Below are 18,275 nucleotides of genomic sequence, written 5' to 3'. Positions count from 1 at the left end.
GTTCAAGTGTCAATCACTGACGTCACACTAAGCTAGTGACGTTACAGTAAATGATTGGTCAAATTTTCCGTCGTCCGCGTTGACTAGTTATTTACTTCGGTCACGTGGTCATTCAAGACTGGAATGAGAATAAAAATGACTGCTACGGTTTCTTTATACTAAAGAAGGCTATTCTGACACTAAAACGAAGGTAAGCGTTGCTCATGGTGAAACTTATGTCCCAGCTGGCTCCAATGCTGTTTATCAAAACAAGAAATGGAGGACATAATTTAAGAAAACAAACTAGTTTGAATTTGTTGTGGTTAGCATGCTAACTAATCAGGTTTGGGAGCAACTCAAAGTGAACCAGACGTAGTGCTTGAGCTTTCTGCAGCAGTAAGCATGGTAGCCAATTAGAGAAGCATTGCTAAAGTGACACTGGTTGTATTTCTATTTAAACTATCAGTATTCCACTCCAAATAAAACTTTTATTTGAGGTCATCATTATCTATCTGCATTTGTCTGTACCCTGTTGCATAGAGGTGGAATATGTTTACTTATTGCACCATTTCATCTGGCATATTTAAGTGGCCTGTTAAAAATTATGACTTTATGTGCAAAATATACACAATATTTATGATGAGACTTGTTAAATATAGAGTAATTGGCCAAAAAGCACCAAAAAGGAGTGGTTTAATTTTGGTTTTATGTGATTGTTAGATTAGATTATTCTTTTATCAAATTATTGAACAGATTGTACTTACAATCTACTCAAAAATGCAAGTTGCACTTTTGAGTAGTCCAGTTTAATATAAATATACACATATTGATGCTATTATAATTATATAATTTCTTTGTTGATTAGTCCTGTTGACCTGAGCGCTCATTGTTCTAGTGTTGATGTGACCAACGTGGCTTTTATTTGCCTCAAAATTGACTTAATTTTTAATTAGCCTGGTTGTTTGTTAATCTATTATACTTGTATTCCAATAATGGGCTTATATACCTTATATAATTAGTATAGAGAGGTTCAGGTTTTCATTTAAGAAAACTAGATTTCTTTTAAAATCATTTGGGAATTCAAGTCTGATTATTGTATTGAATAAGAAAGAAGAATATAAGAATGAGATTCAAAACATTTTTTTATTATGTCCCAAATTTTTATTGGTTTGAATTTATTTAAATTACCACTGATTTTCAGCTTTTAAAATACTGTAGCTGCCTTTATTTTTAAGATGTACATCGTATGCGGTTGTTTAAAAGTATTTCTAATGCTGTCAGATGAATATTTTTGTCTGCCCATACGACTCTTGCATCATTACATTAGTTAACATACTTATTACCAATGATTAAATCAATGTGATGCAGATCACACTGTGTATATTAGGGGACCAACACATGGTTTCATGCAAACCCACATTGGGACCCTATAAAACTTTTAAATTAATGCTTTCTGGTGTTTCCTGAGACAAACTGTGTGCAGACATCACTCACTTTTTCAGGTCGCTGTCAGGTAAATCTTGATAACACTGTTGTTCCCCTTGTGATGCAGCCACTTACAACTATATATACCTACTCTATCAATTGCAAATCAAGTACCTTATTTACATTAAAATTGATCTGCATTCATACTTTTTCTTGCATCAAAGTACTTCAAATGTATACATTAGCCCAAATTGTTATTTGCTGTGTATTTCAGTATAATGTATTTCTTTTCAAGCACATATGCTTGAACTTGCTAAAGTCATATTTAGACCTGTCACTGTTGAAAATGTAGAAAGCATTATGAGGAAAACAGTCAGACAGATTATTAGAAAATACCTGCTATTAAATACTTATTACTGACACCAAGACATACATTTAAAAAAATTATCAATTTGTTTGTTTCCATTCTTTTATGATTGTATGAAACCGCTCAGTATAATGTTAATAAATCTCCAGTTCCCAACATAAAAAAACAACCCATAAATCTTATTTTTAAACAGTCATGAAAGAGCAGAGAGGGAAACAGACCCCCGTGCAAGATGCCTTGGAGCACATTGTCGCTTGTAAAGACAAACCCTTCCTGGAGGAAAGGTTCATTGACTCTTTTAAAGGTAGGAGGTGCATTTCTTACTTATTATTTAGGTCAGTCTTTACCCACATACACAGAATATTCTGAACTTGGGCCACAGTGTTATTTAAATACAAACAAATAACCGCTGACTGTCAGTTAATCAAATGTTCTTTGTCTTAATCTAATGTAAATGTAATTTTATATATAATATTCTGAAATTTATCGTGAAATCACAAATTCAGGATTTTTGTAATTTTATTTTTTAAATGAAGAATCTTGGTCTGAATTTAGTTATTGAAATTATGGACTCTGAAAAACTCAAATCAACACATTGTGGCTTGAGTTGATGATATATTTTCTAGGAAGAGGTGTGTTCACTAAGAAAACCATCAAGCCGTCTATGTTTGTTGTGGAATATCGCGGGAATAAATTCTCAAGAGGCATCAGATCTGAGGAGAGAGGTGGCGATGCTTTGAATGGTTTTGTTTTTGAATTTTCATGGAAAGGAGAGCAATGGTGGTAAGTTAACTTTCATTTGATTTGAAAAGTTGGAAATCATTGTCCTGAAGGAACACAGTTATGATATGATGGTGGTTCTCTGGCAGCATTGATGCTTCAAAAGAAGACGACACACTTGGCCGACTTGTGAATGATAATCACATAAGTCCAAACTGTGAAATGAGGAAGGTTGTTTGTGAAGGGAAGCCACACTTGTGCCTGTTTGCAGTAGAGAAAATCTCTCCAGGCGAGGAAATAACATATTGCTATGGAGAGTCCAGTTATGAGTGGCGTTCAAAGGTAGGTTCACAACAGTTAAAGCAGTATTTTTGCCTCTTTTTTTTAATAAAAATTACAATCAGCTAGATGCTTTATGGTTTGTCTATTTGAGGTATGCCAAACTTTGTCTCATTAGTTTAAATCTATTAACATTCTCGCAAGGAATATGAATGGAGCTCTGTGCCTATGAAGATCAACAATGTTCAGTTGATCTCCACTTTGATAACAAATGTGTTAGAAAATCAGAACTCATAACTACACTTATATTTTTTAAGGTTATGTGACTGTAAATGCACAGACAAAAATATTCTTGTTATTTTGCATCTCATATTAAATTCTTTCTGAAAGACTTTAATGTTGGTATCATACGGCTGCTTTAAACCATTTTGACTTTTTAACTTTTTTTATTGCTGTGCATTGTTTTTCCTGCCTGTGTTTTAAACTGTGTAATTTTTAAAAGTTGAAAATTACTGTTATATAATGTTTTTGTCGAAAGGAACAATGCTATTTTATTACATTTTATATATAATGTTTCTCATTGCATTTGCAGGAATTTTACTCTGGGTTGACTTCTTTAAAAAGAGACGGCTCTCCTTCCTCATCAACACCACGGCCTAAAAGGGTTTGTGAAGAATGAAATAAATCTTAAATCTTGATTATTTTGCATTTCACGTTAAATTTTAGAGTTAAGTTATGCATATTTGTCTTATGCCCCTCTAGTTCTGTCCAAAGATAAACAAACATCCTAAATGCTTAAATCTTATATATTTGGAAAGTTTTAAACAATGTTTTTTTTTTATCATATTATCAGTCTGAAATGGTTTATCTGAAAACTTAGTCTATGTTTATCTTAAGCCTATTTGCTGTAGAAATGTTTCAAATCTATATTTTAAATTTGAAATTCAGTAAGATTGAAAATTGAAAATGAGATTGAAAAAGTGTAATTTAAAGATGGAAACACTGACAAAGGATTATTTATATATATCTCTATTTTGGTTCTAGTCAAAAAAGTTAGAAATTTCCTACCGTGACGAATCTTCTGACAATGACGATGAACAACCTGGACCAAGTTCGGCTGCGCGGGAATCTTCTCCGGACCTTACCAGCTCTTTCATGGAGCCATCAGAGGAGGACTCTTCTGATGAACACAAGTCCAAAAAGGATTATGAAACCTCCAAACCCAAACAAAAACGCATGAAAGTGTCTCCCACAAAAGACAAATTTTTCACTTCCAAAAACCACTGCTTTGTTTGCAGAAAAGGGATACACAAAATTTCTCGCCATCTCAAAAAGCACGCTAAGGAAGAACCTGAAATCGCAGAGGCATTTTCATTTCCTCCAAACTCAACCGAACGCAAAAGGCTGCTTAACATATTAAGAAACAGAGGAAACTTTGATCACAATCAGGAAGTGCAGAGGAGCAACACTGGAGAATTGAAAGTAAAAAGGCGACCAAAATCTGGCAACATGAGTTCAACAAGCTATATGTACTGTCCGTATTGTAAAGCCATGATGACACGATCAGAAATGTGTCATCATGTATCCAACTGTATAAAAACTGCAATTTCTGTAAATAAAAGTGTCATAAATGACACTGAGGAGTTGGAGTCAGTGCACAGTGTCCCTCCTGATGTGAAGAAGATACTTTCAGGGATGGGACAAGACGAAGTCGGACTTGTGATTCAAAATGATCACCTTCTAATCCAGCTGGCAAAGAGTTTATGCAAGAAGTACAGAAACGACCCAAGCAAGGAGCATTCTGTCCAGGAGAAGCTGAAGGAAGTAGGGACACTCTTGTTGGATCTGAATAAAAAGAGAATATTAAGCTTTGAAGATGCGATACAATCCAAGAAATTCTCCTGCATTGTCAATTCAGTGAAAAACATTGTGGGTTTTGATCCCGTAATGCAGACTTACAGCAAGCGAGGACTTGCTTTCAATTTGGGAAATTCACTGAAGAGGATTGCCAAAATCATTCTTAATGGGGAAAATACCAGTGAAACAATTAGGAGTTCTGCTAAAATATTCCTAGAAATGTGCGAGAAAGAGTGGGGTGGACTTGTGTTGGACACCACCTTTTCATCAGTGAAAGGACAAAAAGTTAGCTGTCCAGCTACAATACCTTTCACACGTGATGTACAAGCTTTCCATTCCTACCTGGAAAGATTATCAGCTTCTGCCACTGAAAGCTTGAAGACCTCTGACGATCCTCAAGTCTTCAATGTACTTTCCAGGGTCACACTTACACAGATTTCAGTTTTGAGCAAATGTACAACTGAGGTTTCAGAAATGACACTGAAGTCTTTTGAGGAGAGGGCCGACACCACCACGGTGTTGTCCAAGCACTTCATCAAGATAAATATTCTGAGCAAGAGTGGCCTGAACTTTGCCATTCTACTGACCTCTGAACTCACCAGCACCATAACTTTGCTGATCAGCAAGAGGCTAGCCTGTGGTGTCCATGAGGACAATCCTTTCTTGTTTGCAAAACCAGACTCTTCTGTCACAAGCCACTACCATGGATCTCACTGTATCAAGTCTTTCTCAAGCCTGTGTCACGCAGAGAACCCTGAGAATCTCAGGGCTGCCCATCTCTGCAAGCACATGGCAAGAATATTCCAGATTCTGATGGAGAACGACGAGCTTGAACACCTTAGAGAACTGGTTGGCCATGAGATCCACACCAACAAGGAATATTACCAGTCCCCAGAGGCGGCCGTTGAACTTGCTAAAATCTCTAAACTCCTTCTGGCAGTGGAGAAAGGAACTCTGGACAGATTCAAAGGAAAGTCTCTGGGGGAGGTTGAGATCGATGGTGAGTTTCCTTTGTGACGCTCATCGGTCAGCTTGTAAATGAAGAACAAGTGGTGAAATGTACTTTCTGTTGAAGATGAGCTGGAGTCAGATGGGGGGCAGAGCAGTGGTGGAGAAGATGTGGAAAAGTCCAATGAAGAGTCGGGTTCTCCACTTCAACAATGTGGTATATTATAAAATATTCTTCTTTACATTTATGGTACTTATGCTGCACTCACCTTGAGTTTTCTAGTTTTCATCTTCTAGACATCTAGATAACGATGCTCCAAACAGACTTATCCTTCTTCTTTTGCTGATTTATTGAAGAATGACCACTGGCTTTCTCTTTTGAGAATCATAAAACTGAAATATACAGGGGATGGCATTAGCTATTAGCTAAGTAACACTGCAAATTTGCCCAAAGCACGCTTACTGCAAGTTAACTAACTTAAATGTGCAAAACATCATACCATTGTTACACAAAACAAAGAGACAATTGTTATTTTTGACATTATTTATACTTATGGACAAATCTTGTACAAAGTAACAATGTTTTAAAGTTTATATCAGCTTAACTTATGAATACTTCTGCATTGTATTCGGCCATCTTGGATTTATCTGCTTCATGTGTTTATTCCTCAAGGTAACTAAAACATTGCCACAAAACAGTTATCAGAGGGAGTTGTGGGTGGTTTACTAAATGTGTTATCTATTGTAACGTACAAAAGGCAGCACAATTTTCTTTACTGATATTTAGCAAGTGAAATATGTATTTTTCTTTTGTCTGACTTTAGCTTTCAATAAGCTGTGGTGATCACAACTGTTACAAACAAAATCATTCAGCAACTTAAATGAATTGACTGTGTTCAGGGACATGTTTCAGATCATTTTGATATCAAAGATCATGCTTTACTTTCATGATCTATTTATCAATGATTATTTTACATCACTGAGCGATAATGTTGGAATAATATCTGAAGAAAATAAAATGTATCTGTGTTGAGGTTCATAACAGTCATTATAACCACCAGATTTACAGGAGCGAAACTTTAATGTGCCTGACATGCTGATGTTTGCAGATGTTGCAGAGCAGCTCGGTGGACAGCTGACTCCGGCTGTTCAGGATGCTTTGGAGCACATAAAGGCTCAACGAGACAAACCCTTCCTTCAGGAGAAGTTCATAGACTCTGCTAAAGGTTGTCATAAAGAATAATCACATTCTTTTTTTAGATAAATCTGAGATTCAATCAATTGCACCTGATGAGACAAACCTATTAAAACCGCATTAAGGTGTTGGCACATCTCCGCTAATGCGCAAATAATGGAGCTAATCTTTCATTGAGTGCTGTAGTGTTTTTGCTAACTTTGAAAAGGTTTACCACACTTAGATTCCCTTAAAGTAATTTTTCTGGAAAATTCTAAAAATGTTGAATTGGCATTTTTTAAAGCCTCAGTTTACTAACCTGTTTTGTAAACTTTCAGTTGAATAAAGTTCGACATCTGTGCTGAAGTTTTATCTACAGTAGATAAAACTGTTCTTAACAGTTCATGCTCTTATTTTGAAGTTGACTGTTTTGTTCTGTTGAGGCCATTACACTGTTTCAACTCATCAATGGCATTGGATGCTATCAAATATTTAGTGTATTAGCAGTAGTTTTTACTAAATAAATGGTTCTTTAGCATTAGCAATAGCAGAACAAATTTTTATTACGGTACTAGTTCTTTAGGGTTAACACAACTAACTTTGTAGTTAGCAGCGCCCACCACTGTTAAAATATTTTCCTGTTTTTCCAGGGAGAGGTGTTTTCACCAAGGAATCCATTGAGCCGTCTTCTTTTGTTGTTGAGTTTCGTGGGAGGATCTCTACTTGCCAAGAAAGCTCTGAGAAGCAACCTGGAGATTCGTTAAACAATTATGTGTTTAGCTTTTCATGGAAAGGATCAAACTGGTGGTGAGTTTTCTGCTTTTCCACAGCTAAAAACAGCTTTAGGCTGAAAAACTGCCTTCTTTCCAAGAATGTTTTTTTTTGTTAGTCATGAAAACACAAATAATTTTATCAAACACCAAACAGAGCAAATTAACTCTGAAAATAATAAACCAGAGTGCTTTTGCTGAGGTTAAATCTTAAATGACCCACATGTAAACTTATCTTGGTCATCGTTCACTGGTGGCCTTCAGCCAAATTATGACTTAGAGAGGTGACTGGAAATCACCACAGTACCTTTGACCTCTAGTGAACCTCAGGAAACCCAGGTGGGTTGAGGTGATCTGAACAAGAACTACAGATTACAAACTAACCCTTTTCCAGTCCAGGCTGCTCTCACTCCATTACCGCTGGAGCTCTGTGAGTTTGACTAGAATATCAGAAGAAATGGGAAATATTCCACAGCCCAATTATACGAGAACAGAAAATGTAAAATAGGATTAGAAGTTGTTGACAAAGTGGCAACTGAAACTAATCCTGTTGGTTTAACTGTTTCTCAGTGTTGACGCTTCAGCTGATGATGGGAGTTTGGGTCGGCTTGTAAACGATGACCACCTTGATCCAAACTGCAATGTAGTGAAAATTACCTATGAGGAGAAACCACACCTGTGTCTGTTTGCACTGAAAAAAATATCAGCTGGTGAGGAGATAACCTTCGACTACGGGGGGTCTTTGTATTCGTGGCGCCCACAGGTAGATTCACATTTTACAGTGACACATACGGATCTCGTTCCTGTATGTTTTCTGGTTTATTGCTCATCTCTTCTGAAAAAAAAAAAGTTGTTAAATTACTTTGTGCATTTTGGTCATCTGTGTTTTGACAGGATACTAACGAGGATGTAAATATTCCTGAAAAAGACTTGGAAAAGGATCCGGCTTTCCCCATCCATGAAAAAGTATGTTTTGTACAAGACATACATGAATATTTATGCAAAAAAAAAAAAAAAATCACTAACAGAGTATTTACCATAAATGTAAAAATCTCATGGTTATAAAGTTCTAACAGCTGCTGGGAGGAAGAATCGGCTTTGATGCTCCTTTGTGCACCTAGGATGCAGTAGTTTGTCACTGATCATTTTCCCATGACTTTGTAACTGAATCTTTCTTCACATTTAAAACATGAGTTTGTTGGAAAAACACATCCAACAATGTTTTAAGATTTAAATTTGCTTGTTTAAAATTCATTCCAGCTTGAGGACTCTGCAGCAGAATCCTCCAGCTCTGCTGAATCCTCCGGAGATGAATACGTCTGCAACGAACAACCAGACAGCGATGACAGTTTCTCAGAGTTCGAACTGCCTGAAGGGGCTTCGCCCACCGTAGAGGGAGACGGGTCTCGCTCCAGCTCTGACGACTGGGACTCCGACATGCCAACCAAAGCTACTTCCTTGACAAGGAAGAACTACTGTTATGTTTGCGGAAGACCTCAGACAAAAATCTCCCGTCACCTCTTAACCCACAGAGCGGAAGAGCCTGAGATCGCTGAGGCATTTAGGATGAGACGCAACAGTAAGGAGCGAAAGAAACTGCTTCAAAAGCTGCGGAACAGGGGGAACTACAACCACAACCAGGAGGTGCTGAGAACTCGAAAAGGAAAACTTAAAGTGAGGCGAAAAACAAACATGTCCTCTATCAAGAACACTGCTACCTGCATTTACTGTAAGGTCTTGTTTATTCGAAAGAATTTATGGAGGCATCTTCTGAGATGTCCTATGAGGATCTCATCCCCTCTAGAAGGCAAGTCAGGGATTTTGGCATTAGTTGCATCTGGGCTAACAGAACCTGAAAACAGGTCGTCGGGCGTGAGGAAGATTCTAAAAAAACTGAAAGAAGATGAAGCTGCCTCCTTAGTTTTAAAGGATCCTTACCTTTTGCGGCTAGCTCGCTGTTTGTACTACATGAAGGATGGCAAGAGCAAAGACTACGAAATCAGTCGGAAACTGAGACAAATGGGAAAACTGCTCGCAACCTTGAAAGAAAAGTCTATAATGAGCATTGAGGAGGCTTTAAAACCCCAGAACTTTAATGTTGTTATTGAAGCAGTGAGGAAAGTTTCAACCATGAGAAAAAACATCAACGCCAAACCACTTTCAACAGCAATCGGATACTCACTTAAGAAAGTGGCTGATATAAAATATGCTGTAGCTCTGAGCAACAGAGCAGATAGCGAGACGATAGAGGAGGCGAAGGAGTTTCTGAAGCTGTGTGAGAAGGAATGGGCTTCAAACGTACCAATTCGACAGGCAGTACAGGGAGCACCAACTTTACCCTTCATCCAGGACGTTCAGCTGCTGTTCAAGTACATCCACAATTCGGTGAGCTCTGCAGTCTCAATTCTGACCAAGTTTCAAAGCCCGCCAGTCTACACTGCTCTCCTCAAAGGGATCTTTGCATATGTGGGCATACTGAGCAGAAACTTTACTGACATCTTGTATGTGACCCTGGAGTCGTTCCTGCAGTGGAGTGAATCTCAACCCCAGGAAAATGCTGACACCAAGGAGTCGCTGCTTGACAAAGTTCTCTCCAAACGGCTCGTTAAGATCAACATCGTTAACCAAAAGAACCAAAATGTAGTTCTCAGTCTGACCTCAGAGCTGCTCTCTGCAATCACGTTGCTGGTGGAGAAGAGAAAACAATGTGGATTGCCCGATGGTAACCCCTATCTCTTTGGATGGCCGGATAAATTGTCCATGAACATCTACAACTGGCAGCGGATCATCTCCATGTTTGTGAGTTTGTGTGGTGCCAAAGGTGAGAAGAACCTAACGTGTTCGTTATTCCGTATACACACGGCAAGAATTTTCCGCATTCTCATCCTGAATAATGAGGAGCTCAGCCAGTTAGCCACACTGCTGGGGTGTGATGTTCAAACCGAGAGCGAGTTCTACCAGAACCCGGAGGCGGTTGGAGACATCGCAAAAATCTTGGTGATGCTGTCGGCTGTGGAGACCGAATGTCCGGCCATGTTTCAAGGAAAATCTATGGAGGAAATCGAAATTCCAGGTATGTGTCCTCCCACCTACCAATGTAAGTAGAATGATAGTAAAGATAATGCTCTTTGCTTACTGAAGAGGAAGTTTTTGCTTGATTACAACAGACATCCAGGTTACTTGGAGGTTGCTTAAATGACTTTCTTATTACAAAGATGATGTCAGTTATTCTAGCTTTAGAACCAGGTAAACCAATACTTGATTATAAAATATAAATCAATTCTCATTGCTTAAATACAACACAAAAAATGAACTTGAAGAGATTCAAGAGGCTTAAAGTGTAACTAAGACCCTGTGAAAGAATAGCCACGCCCCCAAATTGAGGCGGAGCCTAGAGACACAAAGGGGCAGGGCCAAGTATGGGGATGAGGGCAGCACTGAGATGTTTAAGGCCAAATATTGCAGTGTTAAACAAATTTACACAAAAATGTCAACATTTGAATAGTAACATAAAGATAGCAGCCTTGTACAGTTTAACTGCAAAACAAAAGTTGATTTGGCGTTTATTTACTCTTAAAATTTCAGAAAATGCTTGAAATATTTGGATGTCGGGATTAAAACTGTAACGTTGATGTTTTTCTGCAAGATGAGCTGCCGGCGGTGATGGAGTACAGCAGGAGAGCCACTAAAGCTTCTCGTCAGGGGGACGGTGGGTAACACAACATTCAACTGCAGGTTTTTCTTTCTCTTATTGTTGCAGGCACATTAAACATCCTCCTATACGTTGTTAAGCAGTTGTATAGCCTGCACTTTTTTAGAAGGAAAGTGGTTAACCTCTTAACCTGCAGCAAAACACGGAAGGATTTACCTTTTGGCTTTCTGTTGATAATCCTAGGCATCCATAATAGCAGCTTTCCTTTTAATCCATGTTTGTTGGTCTTTACTAAACTCCAGCCTTGTTTTGCAGCTTTTTGCTTTCATGAAAAAAGCAAACCTTTGGAGACTTCTCACAGCCCATATTGCTGAAAAAGTGCAGAACTTCAACCACAAAATCAAATTAAGCTCAGATTTGCTCCAAACACTCTGAGCTCCAGAACTGATGCAGCCTCCTTTTCCTATAGCTGAAGTTTCTTTCTTCCAGGTGGTTCTCCCTCATCAACAAAGAAGAAAGGCAAAGGTTCTTCCAAGAGGAGTCGAGACAAAAAGAAGCAGGAAGACGAGGAGGATCAGACTGAAGCGACTCATGAGAAAAACGAAGCGGAGAAAGAACCAGAGCAGAGCAGCGAGACGCAGACCAATAATCAAACCACTGCAGCTCCTAGCAAACAGAACGAGAGTGAGATTTATTTTAGCGACGACGACGAAGACATGAATGTAGATTTTAATATTGACATCGACATAGATGACGACGACGACGATGATGATGTTAGAAAAGAAGGAAGTAAGGCTGATGACACTGAGGCGAACGTCAGCTGTCAGGATAAAACTGAAGAAGAGGAGATGAGTGAGACTCGGAGGGACAACTCCTCTGAAGATACGATGGGACAAAAGAACGACGATGATGATGTCAGAAAAGAGGGGAATAAAGCTGATGACTCTGAAGCAAACGCTGGCGTTCAGGATAAAACAGAAGAAGTCGAGACGATGGGACAGAACGAAGAGGCAAATGGAGAAGATGATGATGATGAACAGGATGGCTGGATGGGAGCAGAAAGTGGAGGATCTTCTCCTGTACGCACAGGTAGGACCTGCTGGAGTGTTCCTGTCATGTTTCAGTTCTGACGTTTAATTTCATTTAATTTTGCATCATTTGCAGAAGAGAAACGCAGCAACTTTGAGGCAGCAATGAGAAGCATGAAAGAAATAAAGATTTTGATCCGCAAACTGAACATTGTGAGTTTATTTTATGCTTTTTTTCAAAGTGCAACGTTTCAACTTTAGATTTCCTTACAGCCATCTTTGTTTTGTTTTACGTAGGAGAACTTGCAGATTCCTGTCCGGGTTTCAGGGTTTCCTCTGAGTGAGAATCAGTCGGTCAAAGGTCAGCCGCCACCGGTTGCTGAAGACAAGCGTCAATCCACTTCCACGTCCACAGAGGAAACCAACAAACAGAGAGCCACAAAGGTGAGACTACTCAGTGTGCAGGAAAAAGTAAACTAATAATTTCAGCGCAGAGGATTGGAGGCAGAGCGGAGTGGGGAGCGTTAAAGGCCCCAATATACTTGGGCGTACTTCAGTCCACGGACGTCCGCCGGACATGTCTGCGCAGGGATAGAGTTTTATGACCGCGTACTTGGTGTCGCACAGTAAACTGCCTGGTGGAAACAGTGTTCACATCGAACTGGTTTTCATGGGACACCTGGCTGATAAGGTTGATAACTATAACTTTACTCGTATAACCCAGGGTTATATGAGTTCATATTGTTTCAATGTTGAGATCAACATGATAAAAGTCAACATAAAGTTGTCACGGGAACGTGATAGACACGTAAGCGAAAATACTTAACAGCAACAGGCTTTATATATTCATGCAAATATTGGCATGGTGAATTATGCAGAATTATGAGAACAAAAAACAAGACATCATCCCAGACTTCTTGATCCGCAGCGGAGCAGAAAGGTGGTCCGATAAGTTCAGTCTGACTTTTTTTTTCTCCCAACAACGGCAAGGAATAATGATCGGGTATGTGCTCATTTTCGATTGCTGCACAAATTATTACACCGATCACAATTGTGCTTTCGGAACATAATAAACGGAGCTAATTGAAAGGATCCCTGATTACAGCTAAAGGCAGCGCCGCCTCCTGCTGCTCCGCTGCCTGCAGTAGGAAGCTGCGCTGCTGCGGCTCGCTGTCTGCCGGATGAACCGACATGTGACTGCCTTTCTCTGTCCCGCACTGAGAGGCGAGTTAAAGCTTCTCAGATGGAGAAGAAACAGAGCTAGGGGCCCAAATAGTTAATCAAACTTGCTAGTTCTCATTAAGATTGTGTGAAATAAAGGAATTTGTCACGAGAGGATTTCAGGAGTAGCTCAGTATGAAGACACATTTTTCTATTTCTGTCTTATTCCACTTATTGTAATTATGCTGTTTGAACTTGTTTTTGTGGATGTAAAACAACTAAAATAAAAACAATTGATAAAAAAAGGGAAAGTTACACAGTAAGAAATGAACAGCGACGTTTTGGTTTATTTAGTCTGTAACAGAAATGTTCACCATGTTCACACATTTATAAATGTCAAAGCAACAAACTAAACGTTTAGCTCTGAACTAAATGTTTAATTAAGAACTGAATATTTATTTACGAAGTATTTTCCAAACTAAACATTTAATTTCAAAGTAAGCATTAAATGTGTGAAATAGTAAAACTTGACTTGTTTAGAAGAAAAACTGCTGTCAGTCTGAACTGAACAGGAAGGCGCTGCATCAAGACATGAATGAAATCTTTGCTCTTGTTTGGTTTTCAGGCTGTGAAGATGAACTGCTCCCACTGTCGGAGGATCATAACGAAGGGACAAACGGCGTACCAGAAGAAAGGCTTCACAGACGTCTTCTGCTCCAAAGACTGCCTGTTTGAGATGTTTCTTCCCAGCAGAGCAGCTCAGAGGACCTGCTACTACTGCTTCAGGTTAGTCCGAACACCCAGCAGCTGCAGCTCTGAACTGATTCTTTCCTTCCACAACATTTAAACGACTTAGTCTGGAATAAACTGAAGCCAACAATCTGCAGGAAAAAGTCTTTCACAAAGAGCTGCTTGGTTGAGTTTTTCTGTCGGATTCAGATCTGGAAACATGGAAGGAGGTTGATTTAGTTTTTAAAGTTTATCCTGCTGAAAGACATGATTTTCCGTGTTCTGCAGGTTTTTATATAAAATCATAGATCTTCCACTTTTTTCTTTTCCGTGTTTTCACCCTTTGTTTCACAGCAGAACCACCTGAGAGTTTGTCGTTAAAAAGCTCAACGATCCATTCAAAGTCCTAGTAGAGTTTAGATTAAGCGTTTGTGATGGTAAGACAGAAGAAAGGTTTTCCCTCTGTATATGTAGGTCCAGATCAGTTTTCTTGTTGCCATTTCTTGATTTCTTAAGATCAAGCCGCATCTGCCGTACATGCATGACATGTTCTCTTGTTTTTCCCACTCATATGAAAACAGAAAATCAAGAAAAAGTTACGGGAAACTCTGATCAACTTTAAAAAATATAGATCAAGGTCACCTGCCTTTGATTTAATTCTAAGGCAGTATTTTTCCAAAAAAGATGTTTTTTTAATATTTTGCTTACAATAAAACTAAAATTAAAGTTTAGGTTTTTTCTGTATTTGCTGCCTACCAGGATTGGCTGGTACGTTTCTAGTAACATTTAATAAAACTAAACTTTAATCTCTCTTATCTTCAGTCAAATATTGAATTTCTTTCTGATTATTTTGACCCAGAAATGATTTCTGAGTGATTTATGTTTCTGCTCCTCTGAGATGTTTTCTGTAAGCTTTGTGTTTTTAATAATCGCCTCTCCTTTCAGGGAGAACCTGCAGCCGCTGGAGCTCATCATGGCCGCCGTGGACCTTAAAGGAACCGTGAGAGATTTCTGCAGCACCGCCTGCTTGTGCTCCTTCAGATCCAGCTCTCCTTCTCTCCAGAGGAAGTTCACCACCACATCCACCCAGACGCTGTCATCGCTCTGCAGCGCCTGCAGCAAAACCTGCGTGGTAGGAGGAGCGTTTCTGATTGGCTGTTTCACATTAGAGCCATTGTAGGTAGAAAAAATGAGGAGGAGCTCATTTCTGCCAAAAATCTCTGAAATTTCCTAGAAAAAACAAGGAAATTTCTGTGTTTTAAAAGTTTAAAATTTGCTAGAATAAACTCAGAGCTTTTCTACAAATCTTGGAAATTTCTCATTTTCAAGTCAAAAATGTTTTTTCTTCCAAATTTTCAACTTTTCAAATTCAGAAATGTCCTTGTTTTTCGAGAACATTTCTGAGATTAATGTGAAAATGTCTGAGATTTTTGGTATATTTTTTCTGACTCCGGCGGCCCAAACACGCCGCTGGGGATCTGAGTGTTTTCTGCTCAGTGGAAGCTTTTGCTCTGTGGGTTTAGAGCGAGCTGGAGTTGAAGGTGGATGAGCGCCTGCACCGGTTCTGCAGCGTCGTCTGCCTGGACGCATTCTGCAGGGAGAAGCTGGGGATCTGTGAGAACTGCAGCCAGTCCTGCAGGAAGAAGCCGCTTCAGCTGAGGCTGGAGGACGGCTCAAAGACCATCTGTGGTCCGGACTGTCTGGAGGAGTTTAAAAAGGTGAAGAGGGTTCAGCAGGCATTATATCTGAGATTTAATTCAGCCGGGTGATTATGGCTTGAAAATTAAATCTCCAATTTTTTTCATATCAGATCTGATTTCTGATTTTAATCAGTTTTTTATTGCTTTCTTTTCGCAAAATATAAATTACAAATGACAGAAAATATTTTCAAAAAGTGGTCTTTATTTCAATCGTGCCTTATGTTAGCTGTACGATGTATTCTTAGGATCAGGCCATGATAATCTTTGTTTATTTACAAGAATATATTGATAATATTAGCCAAAAAATGTATTTGTACCAGAAGAACGTTTTACAATGAAGAGAAAAAAGCTTCTGGATTTATCAGGTTTTGACCTGAAGGGCTCAGTTTGTGTTGTTCTTTCTTTGAAATTGACTCAGTTGCTTACATGATAGTTTTAAAATTATAATTTGATCCTGATTAAATATTTCTATAAAGTATCTGTAAGACTTACACCAAAGTATAACTCCACAAGATGCTAACATTGATCCCTTTAAATTTAGCTATTTTACATGCTTGAATTCTCATAAAATTAATACTTTATCATTATATTATGACTTTATGCTCATAATTAAAAGAAAACAAATCTTAGGTTGACTTGACTTGACAGTCAAGTCAATTCTACAAAAAAAATGGCCGCCCTGAGTCTCAGGCAGTTCATTGGTGGAAAAAAATCCAGATTTCCCAAGAATGAAATCTTCAAAAATCAAAAATTGACTTTAGCTGCTGCATGTTCCTGTCTGAGCGTCGTTCCAGTTTGAACGTCGTTCCGGTTTGAACGTCGTTCCTGTCTGAGCGTCGTTCCTGTCTGAACGTCGTTCCTGTCGTCGTTCCTGTCTGAGCGTCGTTCAGTCCTGCGCTCTGTGGTTCTGCAGAACGTCATGTCGGCCCAGGAGTGTCTCATGTGTCGAGCTGCTCAGCTCCCGTCAGACATGGTCTGCCACAAAAACAAGGAGAACGCCGTGGATCTCTTCTGCTCTCACTACTGCGTGATGTCCTTCAAGTCGCTGCCTGCTGAGGACCAGAACATCAGAACCGTGAGTAGATTCCTGTACAGTTAAAACGCGTGTCAAACCCAAGGCGCGGGGGCCAAATCCAGCCCGTCACAGCTTCTCATGCGGCCCTCTGGACTCCACAGAGACACATAATTGTGAAATATTATTTTTTTTATCAGTCAGATTAAAGCATTTAATCTAATTACTACCAAATGACATCAATCGGTCAAAATCAACAGATCGCAGCAATTATTACCACTAATGCATAATTGGCTAATTTTATGCAAAGTGATTCTAGCTCCCACCAGCAGGTGGCAGTATTTTCTACTTCTAATGCATTTCTGCCTAACAAAAAGTTACAAATTTCGCCACACAAAAATACAAATATTTCAAAATTAGCTCCACAAAATCAGTGATTTTTATTGCAAAAAATCACAAGAAAATAAAAGATGTTCAATATTATTTAATTTAAAGAAATATTTATTGAATGCAGAGACAGCTACTTCTTAATGTTTTAACAGTTTAACGACTTTAATGTGAACATCTTTAATCTGAATGTGGAGCAGAGTTCTGCGGCCGTGGAGGCGGACGACAAGGCCAGACTCATCATCGCTAGCGATGACGGCGCCTGCTGCGGCTGCTGGAAGCAGCTGAAGCGAGCGTCTGCAGTTTACCACCTGAAGAAAGTGAAGCAGCTGTTCTGCTCGGAGGCGTGCGTCACTAAAATGCTTCCCCACGCCCAGTTCGACACCAAGAAGTGTTACAGCTGCTTCCAGTAAGTCCAGGATGCTTCAATTATTCTCAAATTTATGCTAAAATATTCATCAAAACAATAAAAAAGAATTTAATACAGAAATGAAGAACAGTATATTTAATACCTGCTTAAATGTTATCTTCAAAAAGTACATGCCTAATCTGAAGGCATGTACTAATTTACAGTAAAATACTACTGTTGTTTGGACATTTTAATTTCTTTTTATTCATGATACATCCAGGAATTTGCTCATTATAAAATGAATAATTTATAGCTGCTGAGTTTCTTTTAGTTACCAGAAAAACAAAGACAACAGTAAAGTCACATCAGAAATATGAATTATGTTTACTAATACTGCTGATTAATATAAATAAACATTTACCTGCAGATAAATCGTCCCTTTGTTACCCTCAGGTTGATTCCTTCCTGTTTGCCCTCAGGTTGATTCCTTCCTGTTTGCCCTCAGGTTGATTCCTTCCTGTTAGCCCTCAGGTTGATTCCTTCCTGTTTGCTGTCAGGTTGATTCCTTCCTGTTTGCTGTCAGGTTGATTCCTTCCTGTTTACCGTCAGGTTGATTCCTTCCTGTTTGCCCTCAGGTTAATTCCTTCCTGTTTGCCCTCAGGTTGATTCCTTCCTGTTTGCCCTCAGGTTGATTCCTTCCTGTTTGCTGTCAGGTTGATTCCTTCCTGTTTGCTGTCA

At 38.9% G+C, this 18,275-nt stretch overlaps 1 protein-coding gene across 1 annotated transcript in view; it reads left to right on the top strand.

The window, feature by feature from the left end:
• The first annotated feature begins 104 nt into the window (after window positions 1-104).
• The window catches only part of LOC106951915 (uncharacterized), a 42,680-nt gene continuing 24,509 nt past the window's right edge, over window positions 105-18,275 (top strand). The window contains exons 1-21 of the mRNA XM_015039694.1: window positions 105-190; window positions 1,965-2,075; window positions 2,398-2,554; window positions 2,641-2,833; window positions 3,363-3,434; window positions 3,815-5,627; window positions 5,703-5,792; window positions 6,685-6,801; window positions 7,400-7,556; window positions 8,090-8,282; window positions 8,414-8,485; window positions 8,780-10,592; window positions 11,166-11,228; window positions 11,661-12,260; window positions 12,336-12,412; window positions 12,497-12,643; window positions 13,986-14,146; window positions 15,035-15,221; window positions 15,613-15,807; window positions 16,703-16,864; window positions 17,389-17,597. Of these exons, the coding sequence (XP_014895180.1) occupies window positions 1,967-2,075; window positions 2,398-2,554; window positions 2,641-2,833; window positions 3,363-3,434; window positions 3,815-5,627; window positions 5,703-5,792; window positions 6,685-6,801; window positions 7,400-7,556; window positions 8,090-8,282; window positions 8,414-8,485; window positions 8,780-10,592; window positions 11,166-11,228; window positions 11,661-12,260; window positions 12,336-12,412; window positions 12,497-12,643; window positions 13,986-14,146; window positions 15,035-15,221; window positions 15,613-15,807; window positions 16,703-16,864; window positions 17,389-17,597 (6,587 nt within the window). The 5' untranslated portion in view covers window positions 105-190; window positions 1,965-1,966. The remainder of the gene's footprint in view (window positions 191-1,964; window positions 2,076-2,397; window positions 2,555-2,640; window positions 2,834-3,362; window positions 3,435-3,814; window positions 5,628-5,702; window positions 5,793-6,684; window positions 6,802-7,399; window positions 7,557-8,089; window positions 8,283-8,413; window positions 8,486-8,779; window positions 10,593-11,165; window positions 11,229-11,660; window positions 12,261-12,335; window positions 12,413-12,496; window positions 12,644-13,985; window positions 14,147-15,034; window positions 15,222-15,612; window positions 15,808-16,702; window positions 16,865-17,388; window positions 17,598-18,275) is intronic.

The sequence above is a fragment of the Poecilia latipinna genome, unplaced genomic scaffold, assembly GCF_001443285.1.
Source record: "Poecilia latipinna isolate Pla-1442-1.1 unplaced genomic scaffold, P_latipinna-1.0 Scaffold480, whole genome shotgun sequence".
Taxonomy (NCBI): domain Eukaryota; kingdom Metazoa; phylum Chordata; class Actinopteri; order Cyprinodontiformes; family Poeciliidae; genus Poecilia; species Poecilia latipinna.
Note: the sequence above shows the minus strand (reverse complement) of the source record. Positions and strands in the feature narration are given on the sequence as shown.